This window comes from Salvelinus alpinus, chromosome 6 (assembly GCF_045679555.1).
Source record: "Salvelinus alpinus chromosome 6, SLU_Salpinus.1, whole genome shotgun sequence".
In the NCBI taxonomy this organism is placed as follows: Eukaryota; Metazoa; Chordata; class Actinopteri; order Salmoniformes; family Salmonidae; genus Salvelinus; species Salvelinus alpinus.
The window spans coordinates 56,776,950-56,798,955 of record NC_092091.1 but is presented as its reverse complement, the minus strand read 5'-3'; the positions used below and the strand labels follow the sequence as shown (position 1 = coordinate 56,798,955).

At 42.8% G+C, this 22,006-nt stretch overlaps 3 protein-coding genes across 4 annotated transcripts; 1 reads left to right on the top strand and 2 right to left on the bottom strand.

Annotated features, from left to right (window-relative positions):
• Positions 1–386: 386 nt before the first annotated feature.
• On the bottom strand, positions 387–7,572 carry LOC139578963 (AH receptor-interacting protein-like). 2 transcript variants are annotated; one of them, XM_071407124.1, is made up of 8 exons: positions 7,469–7,572; positions 6,825–6,972; positions 4,013–4,195; positions 3,579–3,767; positions 2,936–3,112; positions 2,558–2,699; positions 1,999–2,228; positions 387–1,609 (listed from the first exon to the last, which is right to left on the bottom strand). In XM_071407124.1, the coding sequence occupies exons 2-8, from the start codon at positions 6,921–6,923 to the stop codon at positions 1,604–1,606; spliced, it is 1,026 nt and encodes a 341-aa protein (XP_071263225.1). In that variant the 5' UTR covers positions 6,924–6,972; positions 7,469–7,572; the 3' UTR covers positions 387–1,603. The 2 variants fall into 2 exon arrangements, 1 of the variants encoding a protein (XP_071263225.1); XR_011675657.1 differs by lacking the exon at positions 7,469–7,572 and having other exon boundaries at positions 2,554–2,699; positions 6,825–6,987.
• Positions 7,410–12,938, bottom strand: LOC139578965 (transmembrane protein 134-like). Its single transcript, XM_071407127.1, has 8 exons — positions 12,747–12,938; positions 9,406–9,669; positions 9,246–9,313; positions 9,023–9,109; positions 8,787–8,863; positions 8,334–8,378; positions 8,165–8,218; positions 7,410–7,780 (listed from the first exon to the last, which is right to left on the bottom strand). The coding sequence occupies exons 2-8, from the start codon at positions 9,616–9,618 to the stop codon at positions 7,698–7,700; spliced, it is 627 nt and encodes a 208-aa protein (XP_071263228.1). The 5' UTR covers positions 9,619–9,669; positions 12,747–12,938; the 3' UTR covers positions 7,410–7,697.
• A 3,354-nt stretch (positions 12,939–16,292) lies between these two features.
• LOC139578958 (plasma protease C1 inhibitor-like) lies at positions 16,293–21,066 on the top strand. Its single transcript, XM_071407115.1, has 10 exons — positions 16,293–16,458; positions 16,812–16,859; positions 17,261–17,549; positions 17,974–18,294; positions 18,506–18,721; positions 18,917–19,060; positions 19,226–19,429; positions 19,645–19,784; positions 19,881–20,103; positions 20,507–21,066. Exons 2-10 carry the CDS (start codon positions 16,812–16,814, stop codon positions 20,752–20,754), a joined length of 1,833 nt encoding a protein of 610 aa, XP_071263216.1. The 5' UTR covers positions 16,293–16,458; the 3' UTR covers positions 20,755–21,066.
• The last annotated feature ends 940 nt before the right edge of the window (positions 21,067–22,006 follow it).

The window sequence follows — 22,006 nt, the reverse complement described above, 5'->3', positions numbered from 1 at the left end:
GAGCCTACAGGAATGGCTACATTTATCCTAAAATCATGTGAATCACTACAATTTAACACAGGTGGAGGACAATTAACTTGGTAGGTGATTTAGGATCGCTAGTACAAGGGAGGTGGACACTTGTCCAACCAAGCTATCAGTTCACAATTTCTTTTGATACATTTTTCTTTTTTTAAATTTACTTGGAAGTTGTGGGGTAGGATGCAAAGATCAGTGGATAAAAAACGCTTTTTAATTCCAGGCTATAAGGCAACAAAAGGTGAACATTTTAAAAGGGGATGTAGACTTTCTATAGGGACTATGTGTGTGTGGAGACCTTGATGAAGGGGGTGAGCATGCTCACACGCAAGCATGGGGTCACGGGTGGGTACCACTACAAACACTAGTAAGAGTTGCACCTCTTTATTTGGCTTCTCAGTCATAACAGCAAAAGACGGCTGCAAAAAGCACTCCTGGCTGTCCCGCCGTAGACATTTTATAGAAGGCATGAAGTAGTAGCCTGGTTAAATCAGATTGAACACTTCTCACCAATGAAAACAATGTTGAGTGTAGCATTTACTCTGCTTCAACCAGGCTAGATAAGAACACCCATTTCATACAACTGACACTTGAGTCAGATACAATTTTCACAAATACAAGGGACAAATGAGTTAAATGCTGGTATGACGAGCTGTGTCATTCGTTTGATGTGCAAACCTATGAAAATGGGCCCTACAGAAGAGGCTCTCGACCTTCTACTTGATGCGGTTCCATTACCATCTCTAACCCTTCAGTGACTATTGGAGGCCTGGAAGGAGTAGTCTAAATCGAGCCTCCGCCATATTGCCTTCCCCTATCCAGTCATTTCAGTTTGTTGAACACAGGAATGAGCTAGGGGCCAAAATGATGGCCACTATCCCAACTACACTCACTGATGCCAATGACTTGGCAAATCATTAGCTCTGTTCGACTGACCAAAAGGCAAGTGGGGTTGGGGTGGTGGTTGAGTTGAGGGCAAAACAGACCATTACAAAATGTCCTAGCTTAAAATATACAGGACTACAAAGACACAGATTAGCAAATGAAATGTAATACAGTAATAATAACATAACAATAATAGATACAAGTAAAGATAAGAGTAAATAACTTGGATAGTCATATATAGAACATTAATAGGGGTAAATAAGATAGGGGTGAACAAGAGGGATATGGTGGAGACTGCTCTAGTGTCCATACATATCGTATATCTTATGATTGTCTCCGAAGTTGATGTCCTAGTCATACTGCCAGAAGTGGAGGATCTCCTCCGTATTCCTGTGCTTTCGCAGCGCGTGTGATGTAAATGGCTGTTTGCAGTAGGGGAAAGCTGAACATTGAAAGTCTGTTTGTGTGGAGGGTACATTTGTGTGGGTGTGTAATGTTGTTCTATAAAAGATAAGTGAATCTAGAAGGAGAATGTGTGACATGCGAGTGGCGTGTGGGTTTTGCGAGGGCATCGCGAAAGTGATGTTTCATGGGGAAACTGAATATGGCTTTGATGTGTGGATAAAACTAAACGTGTCAGCAATGTGTCCACAAATGCTCCTCCTCTCTTCTTTATAACAAAAATACACATCTTCTTAATTCAACCCTAAAAGAGGGCATAACACAGTTTTAGACATTCAAAAAGTACAACATTTACATAAATTAGTAATTCAACACTAATAAGGGATGAAATAGTGCCAATTTAAAAATACATCAATTAGTGTAAAGACAGATGGATCATTAATTTCACTAGTAAAAGAAAGGGGAGATATTTTCTTCACACAGGGTCATCTGATTCTAGATCTGGGAAAAGCACTCAAATAGCATTCATGTATGAGTGCTGATATAGATTAGTTTGGCCTTTTAGATTATAATCAATTAGATTATAGGGACAGGGGGGGGCCTGATCCTACATAAGCACTCCTACTCTAAGATGCCGTTTTAATATGGGCCTAGATTCTAAGAGAAACTTCTAGAAGGTACTCCGCTACTCACCGTGGCGGTGGCCGGGGCGCTGCTGTCGTAGCTGAACAGACTCTTGTAGCGGCCCTTCTCCTCCTTCTCCTTGGAGCGGATCCTCTCCTCCATGGCCCTCAGCTCCTTAGCCACCGAGGGCCCCAGCGACGGGTCCAGCTCCACCACCTTGGCAAAGTCGGCCCGCGCCTCCGTCTCGTTCCACACCGCAGCGTGGGCCTTGGCCCGCTTGAAGTAGGCCTTCACGTTGTCTGTGGGGATGGGAGGCAAGAGTGTGTCAATGGGAAAGAGACTGGTGTGTTCAAATGTTAAGTTTACACACATTTAAGTTGAGTAGCTGGTAGTACGAAATAACAGTTCAAAAGGACTTGTCATTCACTAGCAACAAGCCTACTGTAGACCGATAAAACAGCAAAAGTAACACGTTTATTTGTAAAGGGATTGTCTTAAGTAATGACAGTGCGGCAACAAATTACACATTCGCTTTCAGAGCATAGCTTATTGTTATGTGAATTCAGCATATTCACTTGATCCTAGGGCAGGGCTACACCTTGAATGTATTCAGAAGTGTGTGACTCACCCTCGTATTTGGAGAGGATGGAGGAGCAGTGTTCCAGCACCTCGTAGTACTGACCCTGGATCAGCTGACACTGGCAGTAGTTCAGCATCAGGGGCGTGATCATGAGGTCCAGCTTGATCCACCCCTCATCGCCCGGACGCTCCTAATTGGAAGAGGGGCCAAGGATTGGGAGGAGTTAGAAGACTAGTCACTTATTTAGTGGGGTTAAGACGTTCTACAGACAGGGAATGCATAGATCTCATTTAACTAGCCATTCTGCTTGTCATGTCATCTCAGCTAAATGAAAAGCAATTTGTCTAAAGTGCTCTAAATATTACCCTACTAAATAAAAATGCCCAAAAAAGCATGGGGACCAGGTTTGAAGTCAGAAAGGTTTACCTTCATCTGCAGGTTCTTCAGACAGGCGATGGCGTTGTGGTACTTCTCGGCCGCCTCCTTCACGTCGCCCTTCTTGTACAGGGCGTTACCCTCCACGTGGATCTGAGGCACCACCTCCAGCTTCTCGTCGTCCGTCATCGCCCAGATGTCCAGTCTGAACGAGCCGGGCGTCAAAACCTGGGAGAGAGGCGTCAATCATATTATTCCATCAAAATGTATTTATGCAGTGAACTGACAGAGGCATGAGTGCTGCTTGGGTGATAAAAGGGTTAGAAAACATTTTGATGTAGTGCTTTTAACAAAAACTGTTGTCACAAAATGCTTTTACAGTAACCAGGCTTAGACCCCCAAAGAGCAAGCAGTAGCACTGGCAAAGGAAAACTCTTGAGGACATAAACTTTGAAAGGAAGGGTGCCATCCTCCTCTTGATGTTGTGGTTGAAGTTCAGACTTCATTTAACCATCTAGGTGAGACAGATGTCCATTTACTTAATGCCCCAAGCAAGGAAGGTGCTTTGCTCTAAGAAATACGCAGTAGCACCGTGGCAAGGAAAATTCCCTGGATGGAAGAAACCTTGAGAGGAACCAGACTCAGCACATGGTGCTTGGACCCCTAATGGAGAAGAAATAAGCCGCCCCCTCACCTCCATGAGCTCCAGGGTGAAGACCAGGGGCTGAGGGTTGGCCTGGAGCTTGTCGAGGTCACAGTGGCCCAGGGAGTGGTGTGAGTGGATCTGAGCAATGCCACAGCAGTGTCTCTGGCCCTCCAGGGGGTCCTTCCCTGCACTGATGTTCCTCAGGGACTGGGACACCAGCGGGTATAGGGCTGTGTGCTGCGGGGAGAGAAGGAAAGAGGATGGTTACATTACATTCACTGGGACAAATTGAGGGACTGGTGGTTATGAAAGTACAATTAAGGCAGTTCTCTGAAGGGAAACAATTAACAAAACATATTGACAAACCCTGTCAAATTCCATAACGGTCAATATTTTTGCCACGAATTGTATGTGTGTGTGTGTGTACAGATGTAACAGTCTCTAATCCATCCAAGTCAACCATATTAAGTTAGGCGACCCACCTTGACGTCACATGTGAAATCTGCCACCTCTCCCTCCCTCATGGTGGCAATGACTCGCTCCCACACGGCCAGCTTGAACTTCTTCCCCAAGATGAGTTCCATGGGCTTGCTCCGGCCCCCCATGGTCCTGGAGTCATCCAGCACCGTGCCATCACACAGGCTGGAGCGGTAGTGGAATATCACCTGTTGGAAAATTGAGGGGATAGAATGGAGAACAGGTATTACACAAAGTGGATAAATCATGTAATACACTGAACAAAAACGCAACATGTAAAGTGTTCCATGATTCATGAGCTGAAATAAAAGATCCCAGAAATTGTCCATATGCACAAAAAGCGTGTTTCTCTAAAGAGTTTAGCACAAATGTGTTTACATCCCTGTTAGTGAGCATTTCTACTTTGTCAAGATAATCCATCCCACTGACAGGTGTGGCATATCAAGAAACTGATTAAACAGCATGATCATTATACAGGTGCACCTTGTGCTGGGGACAATACAAGGACACTCTAAAATGTGCAGTTTTGTCACACAACACAATGCCAAAGATATCAAGTTCTGAGTGAGCATGATATTGGCATGCTGACTGCAGGAATGTCCTCCGGAGCAGTTGCCAGAGAGTTGAATGTTAATTTCTCTACCATAAGCCGCCTCCAACGTTGTTTTAGAGAATTTGGCAGTACGTCCAACCGGCCTCAACTGCAGACCACGTGTAACCACGCCAGCCAAGGACCCCCACATCTAGCTTCTTCCCCTGCGGGATCGTCTGAGACCAGCCACCTGGACAGCTGATGAAACTGTGGGTTTGCACAACCGATGAATTTCTGCACAAATGTCAGAACCCGTCTCAGGGAAGCGGATCTGCGTGCTTGTGGTCTTCACCAAGGTCTTGACCGGACTACAGTTCGGTTTCATAACAGACTTTAGTGGGCAAATGCTCACCTCACTGGCACGCTGGAGAAGCGTGCTCTTCGCGGCTGAATCCCGGTTTCAACTGTACTGGGCAGATGGCAGACAGCGTGTATGCCGTCGTGTGGGCGAGCGGTTTGCTGATGTCAACGATGTGAACAGAGGGGCCCATAGTGGTGGTGGGGTTATGGTATTGGGCAGGCATAAGCGACAGACATCGAATACAATAGCATTTTATTGATGGCAATTTGAATACACTGAGATACAGTGACAAGATGCTGATGCCCATTGTCGTGCCATTCATCCACCGCCATCACCTCATGTTTCAGCATGATAATTTACAGGCCCATGTCCCAAGGATCTGTACACAATTCCTGGAAGCTGAAAATCATATCAAACCTTTTGTCACATAGTCCGGGTGGCCAGTCTTATGGCTTGGGGGTAGAAGCTGTTAAGGAGCCTCATGGTCCTAGACTTGGCGCTCCGGTACTGCTTGCCGTGTGGTAGCGGAGAGAACAGTCTATGACTTGGGTGACTGGAGTCTTTGACAATTTTTGGGGCTTTTCTCTGACGTGCCTAGTATATAGGTCCTGGATGGTAGGAAGCTTGGCCCCAGTGATGTACTGGGCCGTAAGCACTACCCTCTGTAGTGCCTTACGGTCAGATGCCGAGCAGTTGCCATACCAGGCAGTGATGCAACCGGTCAGGATGCTCTCGATGGTGCAACTGTAGAAATTGAGGATCTGGGGACCCATGACAAATCTTTTCAGTCTCCTGAGGAGGAAAAGGTGTTGTCGTGCACTCTTCACGACTGTCTTGGTATGTTTGGACCTGATAGTTTGTTGGTGATGTGGACACGAAGGAACTTGAAACTCGTGACCCGCTCCACTACAGCCCCGTCGTAGTCCACGATGTCCCAGTTCTTCCCTGGCCTGCATACTCACCAGACATTTCACTCATTGAGCATGTTTTGGATGCTCTGGATCAACGTGTACGACAGCGTTTTCCAGTCCCCACCTATATCCAGCAACTTCGCACATCCATTGAAGAGTGGGTCAACATACCACATGCCACAATCTATGCAAGGGAGATGTGTCGTGCTGCATGAGGCAAATAGTCGTCACACCAGATACTAAATGATTTTTCAAAAAAAAATAAAAAAATCAGTGCCCAACATATGCATATCTATATTCCAAGTCATGTGAAATCCATAGATTCGGGCCAAATTAATGTATTTCAATTGACTGGATTTCTTTATATGAACATGACATTTTTTGTTCAGTGTAAGTGACATGCATTGTACTGATGAGTGTTTTTTCTGTTTTGTAACAATAAAATGTGTAGTCTCTACACAATCACTTGCCAGCAGGCCGAACATTATTATATACACAAGTTGGACAATAAATGCTGATAGAGTGAGCTGGTAAAAGGTTTATAATGCATGTCTTTCACAGATTAAAAAACTCCACATAATAAGAAATTGGAGATTATCAACAGGAAGAGGCAGAAATTCACACGGATTATCCAACAATACTGTCGATCATGCCGAATATCCAATTAAAACGTATAACTAATGTTTACCGACCAATAAGAGACGAACATCAATGAAAATGTGTCCATCCTGTAAAAGCCCCGCCCTCTTACAGTTTCACCAAGACAATTATCGTTTTTGCTCCAATAATTACTTGTTAGCTGATAATTACTGTAAATAACAAACTATAACTCTGTCTACCAGAATTAACTAAAATAAGGTAATGTATGCGTCACCTCTGAACATGTAGAACCTCGATAATTACGCTCCATGCTAACGTTAGCAGCTAGCTAATAATGCTAACCAATTTAGCCAGCCATACGCATACAAAACTACTCTTTGAACGTGGATTAAATGCAGTATTTTATAACTCACCTTGGTCCCATCGGGAAACGTTGACAGATCTCCTTTGCCAGGACTGACTACTTTCTTCTGAATGCCTTCTGCGAGTAGCTTGGTAGCCAGTTCCTCCATCCTTGTTTCCCCGAGTGTCAAAAAGCAGCCGATTGCCTATCTTCGGGAGCTCGAGAGAAACCAACACATACATTGACGTCACTGCTGACGGCTAGGGACTTCAAGCAGTTTTGTGATTAGATTACTTTCTACCAGTTGAATGTCATTGTCCATTGATTATTTTTCACCACTCTTCTCCAACATTGATGTGGTTAAGTTTTCCCTACATACCAACATAATGCTTTTCAAAAGCTTATTGTATCCAAAAATCTGCATATAGGATACTCTTGCACTCAGAATTGATGAGCTATACACAAGCGCAAATACTCATCCCATTCATTAAAATCTGGGATCTGCGGCCCCACCAAACACATCAGAAAAATACCTAATACTTGATAAGTTTGGCACCAACAGCATCACAGCCGTCCTAAAATGCCCATACTGTTCGCATTGCATTACTGCAACAACAGTGCTACTAACAAACACTGACTCACCGAGACCTAAAAGTAATATACCAAAAAATTAAAAAAACGTTTATTGTAGTTTCACAGTCATTATGTACTCACGAGACATGACAAACAGGGCAAATCAGACTCCCTTCTCTTCCATACAGGATGTGCAGGAAGCTTATTGAGGCACAAAGTGGTTGAGTCCGTAGTAGTGGTCAGTATAAAGACAGGGTAAAAATGTTTTACAAAATAAGAAAAAACATCCATGGAACAATGTATTTCTGTTACATAATTGAAAAAAGTATGATTCTGGAAATTGGACCAAAAAAAGGTGTAGTGCAATAGGTCATTTTTCAAAATAGGGCAAGTAGAAGAACTTGAAGCCTCTTCTTCCCCGAACCGCACAGCTGATGTAAATCACATGGTACACTGAGGGTGAAGGAGAGAAAACAATTACCACACTGTTTTAATAATTTCTGTAGTAAATATATGAAGGTATAGTAGGCCGTCATTGTAAAATAAGAATTTGTTCTTAACTGACTTGCCTAGGTAAATAAAGGTCAAATGAAAATAGTACTGCACATGTTGCCTGTATGTTATTTAATCTGCAGATTACTTGTATCAACATACAGTGACAAGTATGTGACAGTGGGGACTCCTACAGACCATTACAGGAATGTTTAAGGTAACATTCCTCCCAAATGCACTGTCCAGACATTATGATTAAAAAGACAGGAGAAAAGCATGAAAGACGTGTGAAACATAAAATACATTGGACAACACAACCAAGTCACGGTAAAGAACGCTATATACCCCCAGGAATGAAGAGAAGAAATCCAGGGACGAAGAAAATGGCACTTGAGACCCCTGTGGAAAAGGTCAAAGATCAAGTTGTCAAAGCCCACAGTAAAAGACAACCAACCAAGAACAGACATCTTCACTGATTTGTGACAACACACCCCACATTAACTGAGTCTCTTACCTGCATCCGGATTCAATTGTATTACGACACCAGTAAAAATGAGAGCTGAGAGAAAGAAAACATGGAAATTGAATGAAAAGGCAATATCTCAAGATAACTAACAAGAGATTTGAGAAGACAATGAGGAATTATTCTGAGGAAAAGTTCAGTGCCATGAATACATTACAATGGCTGACAATCGGTGGTAAAAAAAAAAATACATCTATAAAATATAAAGCGCCATACACAAACTAAATGTTCGACTGCAGCGTTCCCCAACGCGCAATTGTTTTCTAGCCTCGTAATAACACACAATTCAATGTATCAGCAAACCTTTGGTTAGTTGAATCAAGTGTGTTAGTGCTGGGCTGATACCTTGCGCGTGCGTTCCCCCAGGAATGGATTGGTGAAAAACACTGTTGCAGGAGAATCATGGGAGGTGTCACTTCTTTCAGCAGAGATGGTGTGACTTACCGATTCCAGTGACGAGGAGAAGGAATGAAGCGAGGACCACTCTTCTGTTCTTCTTCACCAGAGGGTGAGACGTCCATCTGAGGAAAACGTCAGGGTTTTTGTCAGTCATTGTGGGTGATTGAGAGTGCTGGTGTGTGAGTACATCCTTGATCTTATGCATTATTGTGGGCATGGTTCAGTGTAAATGCTTTCTTATGAATTACTGTTTGTGTGTGTTTGTGTGCGTGGGTAAATACCCGCAGCACTGTGCAGAGAGCTGGGTGACAGAACTCAAGGTGCTGAACGACCACTGGGAGCTGCAGTAAGACAGAGTAGCGGGATCACTGAGGGGGAAGAAAATGGAATGTTGTACATCTTTATTGATAACATAGAAAACAAGGAACACACATTTACATTTGAGTATCCTATTCTCATCTAGGTAATACCAGATGCAATCACAACACTCCAATGAAGACACACCTGATTTTGAATAAGTTATTGAAAGAGGAATTGCCATTGCTGCCTAAGACGTCTTCATTTTCCAGATTCTGTGCGAGCAGAGAGAGTAAAATGTTAGGTCACCACCACACAACATTACACCCTGATATCACTTGTATGTCTGTGTATGATGGGGCATCACCTGGTACTTCAGACTGCTGCTGTGGTCGGGGGAGCCAGCCACAGCGGAGGCCGGGTGAGTCTGGGGTTTGGCAAAGGACAGGGTACCGAACGTCATCTCTCCCCCCTCTCTGTCTTTCTCTCGGCCCTTCCATCCTTCATTCTCTCCATCGGTCACCCCTTCGTCCTCTCCCTCCAGCACAAACGCGTCATCGATGCTGAACTGCGTTGCCATAGCTGGCGGTTGCCAGTACTCACACCTTGCTGCTGCTTTGGTTGATATACACTGTGGGTTGAGGGGGAAATTCAGCAAACAATCAAAATGTACAAAAGCAGATTTTCTACCCAAGGGCCATATACAGTGGGGAGAACAAGTATTTGATACACTGCCGATTTTGCAAGTTTTCCTACTTACAAAGCATGTAGAGGTCTGTAATTTTTATCATAGGTATACTTCAACTGTGAGAGACGGAATCTAAAACAAAAATCCAGAAAATCACATTGTATGATTTTTAAGTAAATAATTTGCATTTTATTGCATGACATAAGTTTTTGATACATCAGAAAAGCAGAACTTAATATTTGGTACAGAAACCTTTGTGTGCAATTACAGAGATCATACGTTTCCTGTAGTTCTTGACCAGGTTTGCACACACTGCAGCAGGGATTTTGGCCCACTCCTCCATACAGACCTTCTCCAGATCCTTCAGGTTTCGGGGCTGTCGCTGGGCAATACGGACTTTCAGCTCCCTCCAAAGATTTTCTATTGGGTTCAGGTCTGGAGACTGGCTAGGCCACTCCAGGACCTTGAGATGCTTCTTACGGAGCCACTCCTTAGTTGCCCTGGCTGTGTGTTTCGGGTCGTTGTCATGCTGGAAGAACCAGCCACGACCCATCTTCAATGCTCTTACTGAAGGAAGGAGGTTGTTGGCCAAGATCTCGCGATACATGGCCCCATCCATCCTCCCCTCAATACGGTGCAGTCGTCCTGTCCCCTTTGCAGAAAAGCATCCCCAAAGAATGATGTTTCCACCTCCATGCTTCACGGTTGGGATGGTGTTCTTGGGGTTGTACTCATCCTTCTTCTTCCTCGAAACACGGCGAGTGGAGTTTAGACCGAAAAGCTCTATTTTTGTCTCATCAGACCACATGACCTTCTCCCATTCCTCCTCTGGATCATCCAGATGGTCATTGGCAAACTTCAGACGGGCCTGGACATGCGCTGGCTTGAGCAAGGGGACCTTGCGTGCGCTGCAGGACTTTAATCCATGACGGCATGGTGTGTTACTAATGGTTTTCTTTGAGACTGTGGTCCCAGCTCTCTTCAGGTCATTGACCAGGTCCTGCCGTGTAGTTCTGGGCTGATCCCTCACCTTCCTCATGATCATTGATGCCCCACGAGGTGAGATCTTGCATGGAGCCCCAGACCGAGGGTGATTGACCGTCATCTTGAACTTCTTCCATTTTCTAATAATTGCGCCAACAGTTGTTGCCTTCTCACCAAGCTGCTTGCCTATTGTCCTGTAGCCCATCCCAGCCTTGTGCAGGTCTACAATTGTATCCCTGATGTCCTTACACAGCTCTCTGGTCTTGGCCATTGTGGAGAGGTTGGAGTCTGTTTGATTGAGTGTGTGGACAGGTGTCTTTTATACAGGTAACGAGTTCAAACAGGTGCAGTTAATACAGGTAATGAGTGAAGAACAGGAGGGCTTCTTAAAGAAAAACTAACAGGTCTGTGAGAGCCGGAATTCTTACTGGTTGGTAGGTGATCAAATACTTATGTCATGCAATAAAATGCAAATTAATTACTTAAAAATCATACAATGTGATTTTCTGGATTTTTGTTTTAGATTCCGTCTCTCACAGTTGAAGTGTACCTATGATAAAAATTACAGACCTCTACATGCTTTGTAAGTAGGAAAACCTGCAAAATCGGCAGTGTATCAAATACTTGTTCTCCCCACTGTATGTGGACGTCCACATAGGGCTCTGATCTAGGCTAAACTAAAGTTATGGCTTAAGTGGATTTGTCTGGTGTTAGCTGTTCGACGTGTGATATCGACATCATACAGCCTTTGGGTTAATGATTAACCACATTGAAGCTTAGGCTGCATGTCGTTTTCAACAAAGAAAATTCTGAGATATTTATTAGATTTTTTCCTTTCGTATTTGTTACGTTCATCTGAATTAAACAGATCTTGCGTAAATCTGATGAACCAAATTGTTTACAACTCCATTGCCACTGTACCCTCCAACCCTGCGATTTGCAAACACGTTTTCGTAGATAAGGACATTAAGCGGCATAACGTAAACTCACGTAAACTCGTACATCGCCTTGGTCCGTACAATTGCCTTTATTTTAGCGCCCCAAAAACGTAATACTTCCAGATCAACTGTGATGTCAATACCATTGTAAAGCACAATTTCTCCCCTTCCAACAAAATCAATTACATGACCTAAACACTGCCCGTTTCTGCATAATTCAAGCAGGCAATGAGCCCCGTCAGGTCTTTTTAAAAATGGCGGGTGGGGAAGCTAAACTAATGCGTGATAGTGAGAAGGAGATGTGTTGTGTGGGAAAATTGCTTTTTTCACTCGATCTGTCCAACTAATCACCTTATCGCCTCTAAAATGTAAATAAAACACTATAAAGAGTTCATATAATGTGTCATTACATACCTATTTGAAGGTTTGTGTCGAATTTAAATCAGGTTTTTAGGGCGGTGCTAAAGTGATCTTAGAAGTAAACAGTGGCTTTGAGAATGATGATCGCATGCAATGATGACGCAAAAAATGACTAGGTATCCCCCCTTGCCCCTGTCACTGTCCATTTCTTGTTTTTAAACGATGAGAGAAGTGCTACACCTGGTGGAGAGAGATTGTAAGACAGAAATAGTTGCTTTATGCGTGCTGTACGTTACATGACACGTCAAGATGTAACGGAGGGTCAGTTTTCAACTTTTCTCCAATACTATAGAGCCATTACCATGTCGATCAACGCTTGAATAGAAACCTAGTTCACACCCCCGATTTTGAAGTCAACACAGTCGCTACAGTCCCATTAGTTTTCTTTGTAGCCTCGTTTGAATGTCGCAGTTACGCACATTTGTACGGAATGGGGTTTACGTTACTAGTAACGTTATCCGGTTGAAAAACGTTAGCTAAGTGGTAGAAATAACATAAACAAAGAACGTTGCTAACTAATAAACACAAATGCCTTTGTCGTTAACGTACATTATTATCTGAAGCTCTGAGAAATTATTGGAAACATTTAAAAGCAACTTTTAATAGCTACTTTAGCACTGTTGTTTTGTCTACATTGTCTGGTTGCACTGCTCCGCTAACGGCTAGAAAAAAACTTACTCTTTTTCAGGCGATTTTACTTTGACTTTCCATCTTCACATAATTACATTATTTACTGTAAGCTTTTGTTTGCAATATGTCATACAAATCACAGCATACGGACTGCAAAAACTTCCCAAAACTTTAGGCTTCGTATTTGCATCCGGTTCCCGATTGAACATGACTGAGTGAAAAGTATTCGGATTCGAATACGCCCACATGAAAAGACTCTAGTAATCGATCACTGACTTGCAATGTCGATCTATCATGTACTTGGGGCAAAAAAAAGTTTTATACCCAAAATAACACATGAATGTATATTTTCATTCGTTCATGTTATGTTTATAGCATAACAACAAGCGGCACACGGAACTATTAGATTGATGCATATTTGTAAAAAATTGACTTTATCAATGCTAATCAAGATGAATATACATTTACATTTACATTTAAGTCATTTAGCAGACGCTCTTATCCAGAGCGACTTACAAATTGGTGCATTCACCTTATGACATCCAGTGGAACGGCCACTTTACAATAGTGCATCTAAATCTTTTAAGGGGGGGGGGAGTGAGAAGGATTACTTTATCCTATCCTAGGTATTCCTTAAAGAGGTGGGGTTTCAGGTGTCTCCGGAAGGTGGTGATTGACTCCGCTGTCCTGGCGTCGTGAGGGAGTTTGTTCCACCATTGGGGGGCCAGAGCAGCGAATATACATAACTAAACAAAAAAATACAAAGATAAACTTTAAAATCATGAACAGTAATAATACTGGAAAAATATACTGAACAAAAATATAAATGCAACATGAAACAATTTCACAGATTTTACTGAGTTACAGTTCACATAAGGAAATCAGTAAATTGAAATATATTCATTTTCCCCTAATCTATGGATTTCCCAATACTGGGAATACAGATATGAATCTGATGGTCATAGATACCTTCAAAAAAGGTAGGGGCATGGATCAGTATCTGGTGTGACCACCACTTGCCTCATGCATCTCTTTTGCATAGAGTTGATCAGGCTGTTGATTGTGGCCTGTGGAATGTTGTCCTACTCCTCTGCGAAGTTGCTGGATGTGGGCGGGAACACGCTATCGTACGTGTCGGTCCAGAGCATCCCAAACATGCTCAATGGGTGACATGTCTGTTGAGTATGCAGGCCATGGAAGAACTAGTAAATTACTCTAGAAATTACATTTTCAGCTTCAAGGAATTCTGTACAGATCCTTGCGACATGGGGCCGTGCATTATCATGCTGATGAATGACAACGGATGAATGACAATGGGCCTCAGGATCTCGTCACGGTATCTCTGTGCATTAAAATTGTCATGGATAAAATGCAGTTGTATTCGATGTCCGTAGTTTATGCCTGCACATACCATAATCCCACCACCACGAGGCACTCTGTTCACAATGTTAACATCAGCAAGCCACTCGCCCACATGACGCCATATACAGTTGAAGTCGGAAGTTTACATACACCTTAGCCAAATACATTAACTCAGTCTTTCACAATTCCTGACATTTAATCCCAGTAAAAAAATCCCTGTTTAAGGTCAATTAGGATCACCACTTTGTTTTAAGAATGTGAAATGTCAGAATAAAAGTAGAGGATGATTTATTTCAGCTTTTATTTCTTTCATCACATTCCCAGTGGGTCATAAGTTTACATACACTCAATTAGTATTTGGTAGCATGGCCTTTAAATTGTTTAACTTGGGTCAAACGTTTTGGGTTGCCTTCCACAAGCGTCCCACAATAAATTGGGTGAATTTTGTCCCATTCCTCCTGACAGAGCTGGTGTAACTGAGTCAGGTTTGTAGGCCTCCTTGCTCGCACACGCTTTTTCAGTTTTGCCCACAAATTTTCTACAGGATTTGAGGTCAGGGCTTTGTGAATACATTGGCTTTGTTGTCCTTAAGCCATTTTGCCACAACTTTGGAAGTATGCTTGGGGTCATTGTCCATTTGGAAGACCCATTTGCGACCAAGCATTAACTTCTTGACTGATGTCTTGATATGTTGCTTCAATATATCCACATAATTTTCCTGCCTCATGATGCCCTCTATTTTGTGAAGTGCACCAGTCCCTCCTGCAGCAAAGCACCCCCAAAACATGATGCTGCCACCCCGTGCTTCACTGTTGGGATGGTGTTCTTCGGCTTGCAAGCCTCCCCCTTTTTCCTCCAAACATAACGATGGTCATTATAGCCAAACAGTTCTATTTTTGTTTCATCAGACCAGAGGACATTTCTCCAAAAAGTATGATCTTTGTCCCCATGTGCAGTAGCAAACCGTAATCTGGCTTTTTTATGGCGGTTTTGGAGCAGTGGCTTCTTCCTTGCTGAGTGGCCTTTCAGGTTATATCGATAAAGGACTCGTTTTACTGTGGATATAGATACTTTTGTACCCGTTTCCTCCAGAATCTTCACAAGGTCCTTTGCTGTTGTTCTGAGATTGAATTGCGCTTTTCGAACAAAAGCACGTTAATCTCTAGGAGACAGAACGCGTCTCCTTCCAGAGTGGTATGATGGCTGCGTGGTCCCATGGTGTTTATACTTGCGTACTATTGTTTGTACAGATGAATGTGGTCTTGCTCCCAAAGATGAACCAGACTTGCGGAGGTCTGCAATTTTTTGTCTTAAGTCTTGGCTAATTTATTTTCCCATGATGTCAAGCAAAGAGGGACTTAGTTTGAAGGTAGGCCTTGAAATACATCCACAGGTACACCTCAATAGGCTAATTGACAACATTTGAGTCAATCAGAAGCTTCTAAAGCCATGACATCATTTTCTGTAATTTTCCAAGCTGTTTAAAGGCACAGTCAACTTAGTGTATGTAAACTTCTGACCCACTGGAATTGTGATGCAGTGAATTATAAGTGAAATAATCTGTCTGTAATCAATTTCTGGTAAAGTTACTTGTGTCATGCACAAAGTAGATGTCCTAACCGACTTGCCAAAACTATAGTTTGTTAACAAGAAATTTGTGGAGTGGTTGAAAAACTAGTTTTAATGACTCCAACCTAAGTGTATGTAAATTTCCGACTTTAACTGTACGTGGTCTGCGGTTGAGGCCGGTTGGACATACTGCCAAATTCTTTTAAATAATATTGGAGGTGGCTTATGAAAGAGAAATGCAAATAAAATTCTGGCAACAGCTCTGGTGGACATCAAAACTTGACATCTGTGGCATTGTGTTGTGTCACAGAACTGCACATTTTAGAGTGTCCTTTTATTATCCCCAGCACAAGGTGCACCTGTCTAAAGATCATGCTGTTTAATCAGCTTCTTGATATGCCACACCTGTCAGGTGGATGGATTATCTTGGCAAAGGAGAAATGCTCACTAACAGGGATGTAAACACATTTCTACACAACATTTGAGAGAAATAAGCCTCTGCGTATGAAACATTTAATTTTCTTTTATTTCAGCTCGTGAAACATGCGTTTATATTTTTGTTCAGTGTGTATGGGAGCTTTTGCCAAATAGCCATGTGATTTTCGGTAAATCAACCCGTACAAAGTGCAAACACACAAGACCACTGATCAAACAATAAACAGATAAGTCATTCGTTTTAGAGAGAGCAGGGAAGGGAAGGACACCCATACTGAATACAAGCAGTAGATGAACACACGCAGTAGGACGTGAACCTTTTTTTTCCCAGTAGAGAAAATATATCATCCTCAGACAATTTCTGATGCTGTAGTATTTGCAAGTGACCTGCAGTGTGAGTACACTTTTTAGATGCCTTTCTAAAGATCTACCGATGACTCAATCATGATAGGCCTACTGTCATAAGGATATCATGGTTAGGTACTCTAGAAAGAATATTTCTGATATTGTTTGTCTATGTTGTTATAACTGCAAATGATATGTCTGATACTTTGCTTGTTGCACTGAGAAATAAGGCATGGGTCAATGGCCCACCGGATTAGGAAAGAATGCATGAATATGTGCCAAACTAAGCTTGCTTCTGTGTTCTATTGATTTGTTCACATTCCCACTGCCCCTTTGCCCACTATGTCCCGCCATCCCTTCCTACCTCTTCTCCCCCCCTCTATCTTTCTTCATCTTCCCTAGATGAGGATTTCAGTCATATCGTGTGTCTCCCTCCTGCTCCTCTTTGAGGTAAACACAAAGAGACAGTTTCCTGGAGAATGATTAAACACACTCTTGGTCTGAAAAGCATGCTAAATGGAGAATCTCTGTTAAATGCTTTTTAGTCCCGGGTCCGTTGCCTGTATTTACAAAGAGTAGGATTGCTGTTCGGCTTTAGCTTTCAGATCATAATGAATATGATCATATGGACAGGGCAGACCTGTTGCTAGATCAGCAGTCCTTCTCTAAGACACTTTTTGAAAACGGGCCCAGGAGTGTAAGCGTGAATCTGGTTCTGAGAAAACTGGCCCGTTTTGAATTCTAAAATTAATCTGTTTTTTTAGGACAAATGCTAATGTAGCACTGAGACACCTCATGTACCTTACAGCCTCCACCTTTTTGTTTGGTTGTCCATCTGTCTCTCGATCCAGCTTTTCTCTTCCTCCGTTGGAGTCCTGCTTGGTGTACCTGGCTCCACCCTGGTCTTCCCATGTCTCCCTGGACAAAAACAACAAAGCTTTGCTGGGGCTAAGATCACCTGGAAATACAATGACTCCCTGGTTCCAGACTACCCAGAATCCTCAGAGCAACTCAAGCTCTCCCCGGATGGTTTCTTTCTGGAAATCTCTCCCGTCAGTGTAGCCAACGAGGGGGAATATGAATGTGTGATCAAGCAGAATGATATGGAGTGGCAAAAAGTGCACATAGTCCAGGTTGATGGTAAGGACACATACTGCCACCTCCTATTTTCATCACAACTGCCTGTGACGTGATGTAGGCCTTTCTTAAAATAGACACTCTGCTTGTGGTTTTTACATCCAACTTTATAAAAAAATCATGTTACAAGTTAAACTCAATCCAGGAATGAATCTTTGAGTCCATGTTGAGGAGAGAAAAAGGACGACAACTTGAGCAGAGGGTTTAGATCACAACGAATAAGGCATTCAGTTGATTTCAACATACAGCCCGAGAACTCTATTCATAGATTGTAATTGTTAAAAACTGGTGAAATATGGGGCGATTTTTTTGTTGGTGCAATTTAGCAAACTCTGCAGGTCAGCAAACATTGCATGCATTTTGAGGTTGGCTCCAGAAATCAACTCTACTGTTTTGCTGTCTTTCATCTTGGTCTCTATCCCTCCAGTGTCCAGCAGCTACATTCTCAAGGTAAACGAAGGGTCCACTGTGAATTTACCTTGTGAACGCCCACCATCCAGCAAATACCAGATCCATTGGTACAGATATGATAAAGTAATGAACGGCACACGGAAGCAGCTGAATCCCGCAGAGACTGGAGAAATGGTGGATGGTGACAGACTAGAATGGCTTTTTGGCCCCTTTGAAAAAGATATGACAATCACACTTAATGGGGTCAAAATGGAAGATGCCGGCATGTACTACTGTGAGACAGCTGAGGAGGGCAGAGACAGCAGCAACTTTAATACAATTGAGCTAATTGTGGAAGGTACGTTTAGCTAACCTACTTCTATTACACGCTCAAACTTTTGCCTGTGTATGCACACACGTTTGTTAAATTGGTGTAATTCACAAATGTAACATCAATTGGTACCGAATAGCCATAATTCCCAAATGTTAGACTCTCACCTGCAATGTTCAAGACACTGTTACGCTCTTGATTTGTTGAAATTATAATATTAGTTTGCCATTTCTTTTAGCTGCGCCCACCGTTCTTCCTTACTCCTGCGTTGGGTTCATGACCCCCTGGGAATCGTGTCAAGACGAGACCAGCAGGTCGTGGGAGGCCATGCTAAAAGAATCCCTCAATGAGTTCTCCATGAAGCTTTATGCCCACCTCAGCCAATCGCAGCCCATGAAAAACGTACTCTTCTCTCCAATCAGTATCAGCGGGGTGTTAACCCACCTGTTACTAGGTAAGAGAGGGTGGGGTTTCTTTAAAAGGGAACATGGGGAGGGGTTGTCCAAGTGCACTCATACTCTAGATCTCAGTTTTTTTTTTTTTAATAAAGCAACATTCTTGATATAAACTCCTACTGTGTGAATAATAGACTCATGGGGAGCCAAGTAAAATACATTCACACTCTCTCTCTCTCTCTCTCTCTCATTAGGTGCTCGTGGCAAGACAAGGAGAGACATGGAGACAGCTCTCTGTCTGTCTCACGACTTCTTCTGCGTTCATTCCGAGATGAAGAAACTGAAGCTGAAACTTCAGGACACACTGAAGATGGCCTCTCAGATCTATTACAACCCCAGTACTACCAGAGCACAATTAGTACTCATGATAATTCTAACTTATTCTCCAGCTATAATTTCGAATTCTCGTCGTATATTGTCAATTTAATCATGAGTCGCCGACACCCCTTAACTCACTGTCTGTCTGTCCACCTCTCGGACATTCCCTCTCTCTCCCACCTCAGACATGAAGTTGAGTGAGTCCTTTACCAACCAATCCATGCAGTTCTACGGTGCAGATCCAGTCAAATTGACCAATAGTAGTGAGGTAAACGTGGAAATGATCAACAGTTGGGTGGCGAAGCAGACAAATAATAAAATCAACGAGCTGGTCGACTCTGTTCCTGCCCACACCGAACTGGTACTCCTCAATGCTGTGTATTTCAATGGTCAGTATTGTGTGTGTGTGTGTGTGTGTGTGTGTGTGTGTGTGTGTGTGTGTGTGTGTGTGTGTGTGTGTGTGTGTCTGTGTGTGTGTGTGTGTGTGTGGTGTGTGTGTGATCAAAGTAAGCTCTTGGTAAGCACCGATGCTCTATCTATCTGATATGATATAGTCTATTTTAGCGGATATGGAGTTTGTGGATTAAAAACATATCTGTTTTAGGTCAATGGAAGATGAAATTTGATGCAAAATCCAAGAAGTCTCCATTTGTGAAACTGAATGGTGATACTGTGAAGGTGCCTGTCCTCTACAGTGCCAAATACAAATTGGCTATGCAATACATCCCGGCAGTGAAGGCACAGGTAACCATTTTGATTACACACACCCACACCTACATGCATAGATACACTATAAGCAGTCACACACACAATCTACATAACCTTGTCTATCACCCATAGGTGGCGATGTTCCCTCTCTCTGGTGAAAGTAGCCTGTTTATCCTGCTCCCGCCCTCTGCCAAGCTCTCTGACCTGCAATTGGTGGAGGGGAAGATGACGGACAAGGCAGTGAGCCAGATGGTGGAGCAGATGAATCAGGTGTCTCCCCAGGCCACCGAGGTCACTCTGCCCAAAATCACACTGGACGTTCGGACCGAGATGAACACCCTGCTCAGGAAGATAGGTCTGTCTGTCTGTTTGTATGCATGTCATGTCTATCTGTCTGTCTTTTAGCCTACCTGCTGCCTGACTGTTGAAATTACAGACTGTGCCTTTTGTTGTAGCCACCTGATTCAATTCATCACCAAGCACTTGATTGGTTGAACTAGATGTTTGTGCTTGGCTACTACAAAATGTGCACGACCAGATGCAGGAATGGATTTCCCCAGGTCGTTCTAAGTCAACCTAAACCAACAAAACAAATTCCAATCTTTTATATAACTCTGTCTTTTCTTGATTTGCCTCTCTCACTTCTCTCCCTTCCTTTCTTCGATCTCCCTCTATCCTTCACTTTTTCCTTCTGGCCCTCTTCGCTCTCCTTCTCCATATCCACCTCCTCTTACTCCCCCACCTCTTTCTTCCCTTAGGTTTGTCAGAGCTGTTCGACAGCGCCAACCTGTGTGGCCTCTACCCCGACAACGAGTTGCTCCTGACGGACGCCCGCCACCGGGCCTTCCTCTCCCTGACGGAGCAAGGTGTGGAGGCTGGTGCGGCCACTTCCCTCTCTTTCTCCCGCTCCTTCTCTTCCTTCTCAGCCCTCAGGCCCTTCCTGATGATACTGTGGAGCGACCAGGCCAAGGCCCCACTGTTCGTGGGCCGAGTGACCGAGCCGTGAGAGGAGGAGGAAGAGAGAGGGGGCCAGAGTAGCATGCATATAGAAAAAGCCATGTTTGCAAAGGAAAGGACATTTGCAATAATATTAGCAGTATTACTTCATTGAGATTATGCTTTTTGACAATACTGTACGTTTAATCATCAGCACGTTTCAACATATAATATAAATCGATATAGACTCATTATAATTACATGTTCATTGTAACTTCGTAGAATGATTTAAATTTGTTTTAAAATAAATGCTTGCGAGGGCTTGCTATAGGTTGTCACAAAATGTATGACTTATCAAAGAATAAAAGGTGACAACATCTCTCCACATGTGGTATGGAAATCTTTTTTGGGACAAATGTGCCATTTAATTCACTCTTCTGTCCAAAAACGTACACAGTAAGCCACTCAAAACGAGTTGTTTATTTTGAGAAGTAGTTCCACAAATTCACCACAGGATGGCAATCACACCGTATGTTCCACATAGAAATAGACAGTACAGGATGTCAGTGAGTACACAGGGATGCTGTAACAATAGTCCTCCCCCTCCACCCTGTCTCCCCATTCCATTAATGTCATTAAAGGAAGACAATGTCAATATCTATGACGATAAAGGTTTTAAAGCAACGGCAGAACCGAGTAAAGCATAAAATTGAGCAAATTACCCTGAATTATCCCTTTTTTTTTTTTACAAACAGTAAATTACAAACCAACGAGTAAACAGCAGGGATGATAGCTGTAACAGATTTGATTGATGATACCATGTCAATGATATCAACCATAAAGAAATTGGCATTGATCAATGTAAGTTACAATGTTAGTTACATATGCATATATATGACAATCTTTACACATGCAATTCTTTATTAGAATGTTAAGATGCATATTTTTTTTTTGTCACATGATGAACAAAGTCAAGTTCGCTTGACCGATAACATATCAAAATAAAAGGCAGAGATCGAGAGAATCTGAGTGAAAATAAACCACCAGATCACCTGGACAAGAGAAGAAATATCTCCCGTTGTTACATCAGAACTTCAAGCCTGGCTTCCCATGATAAGGAATATCCCAGGGAGGGAAGTACATACATACTAAGTAACTTTTAGAATAGACACCGGCTGGAGTGCGGTTTTAACCAATCATCTTTCAGGATTAGACCCACCCGTTGTATACATACGCAGTATTACATACAAAAAAAACATGAAGGCTTCTTTGACAACATATCACATAGTGACATCGGAGATGTTTATCATTTGATTATTCAT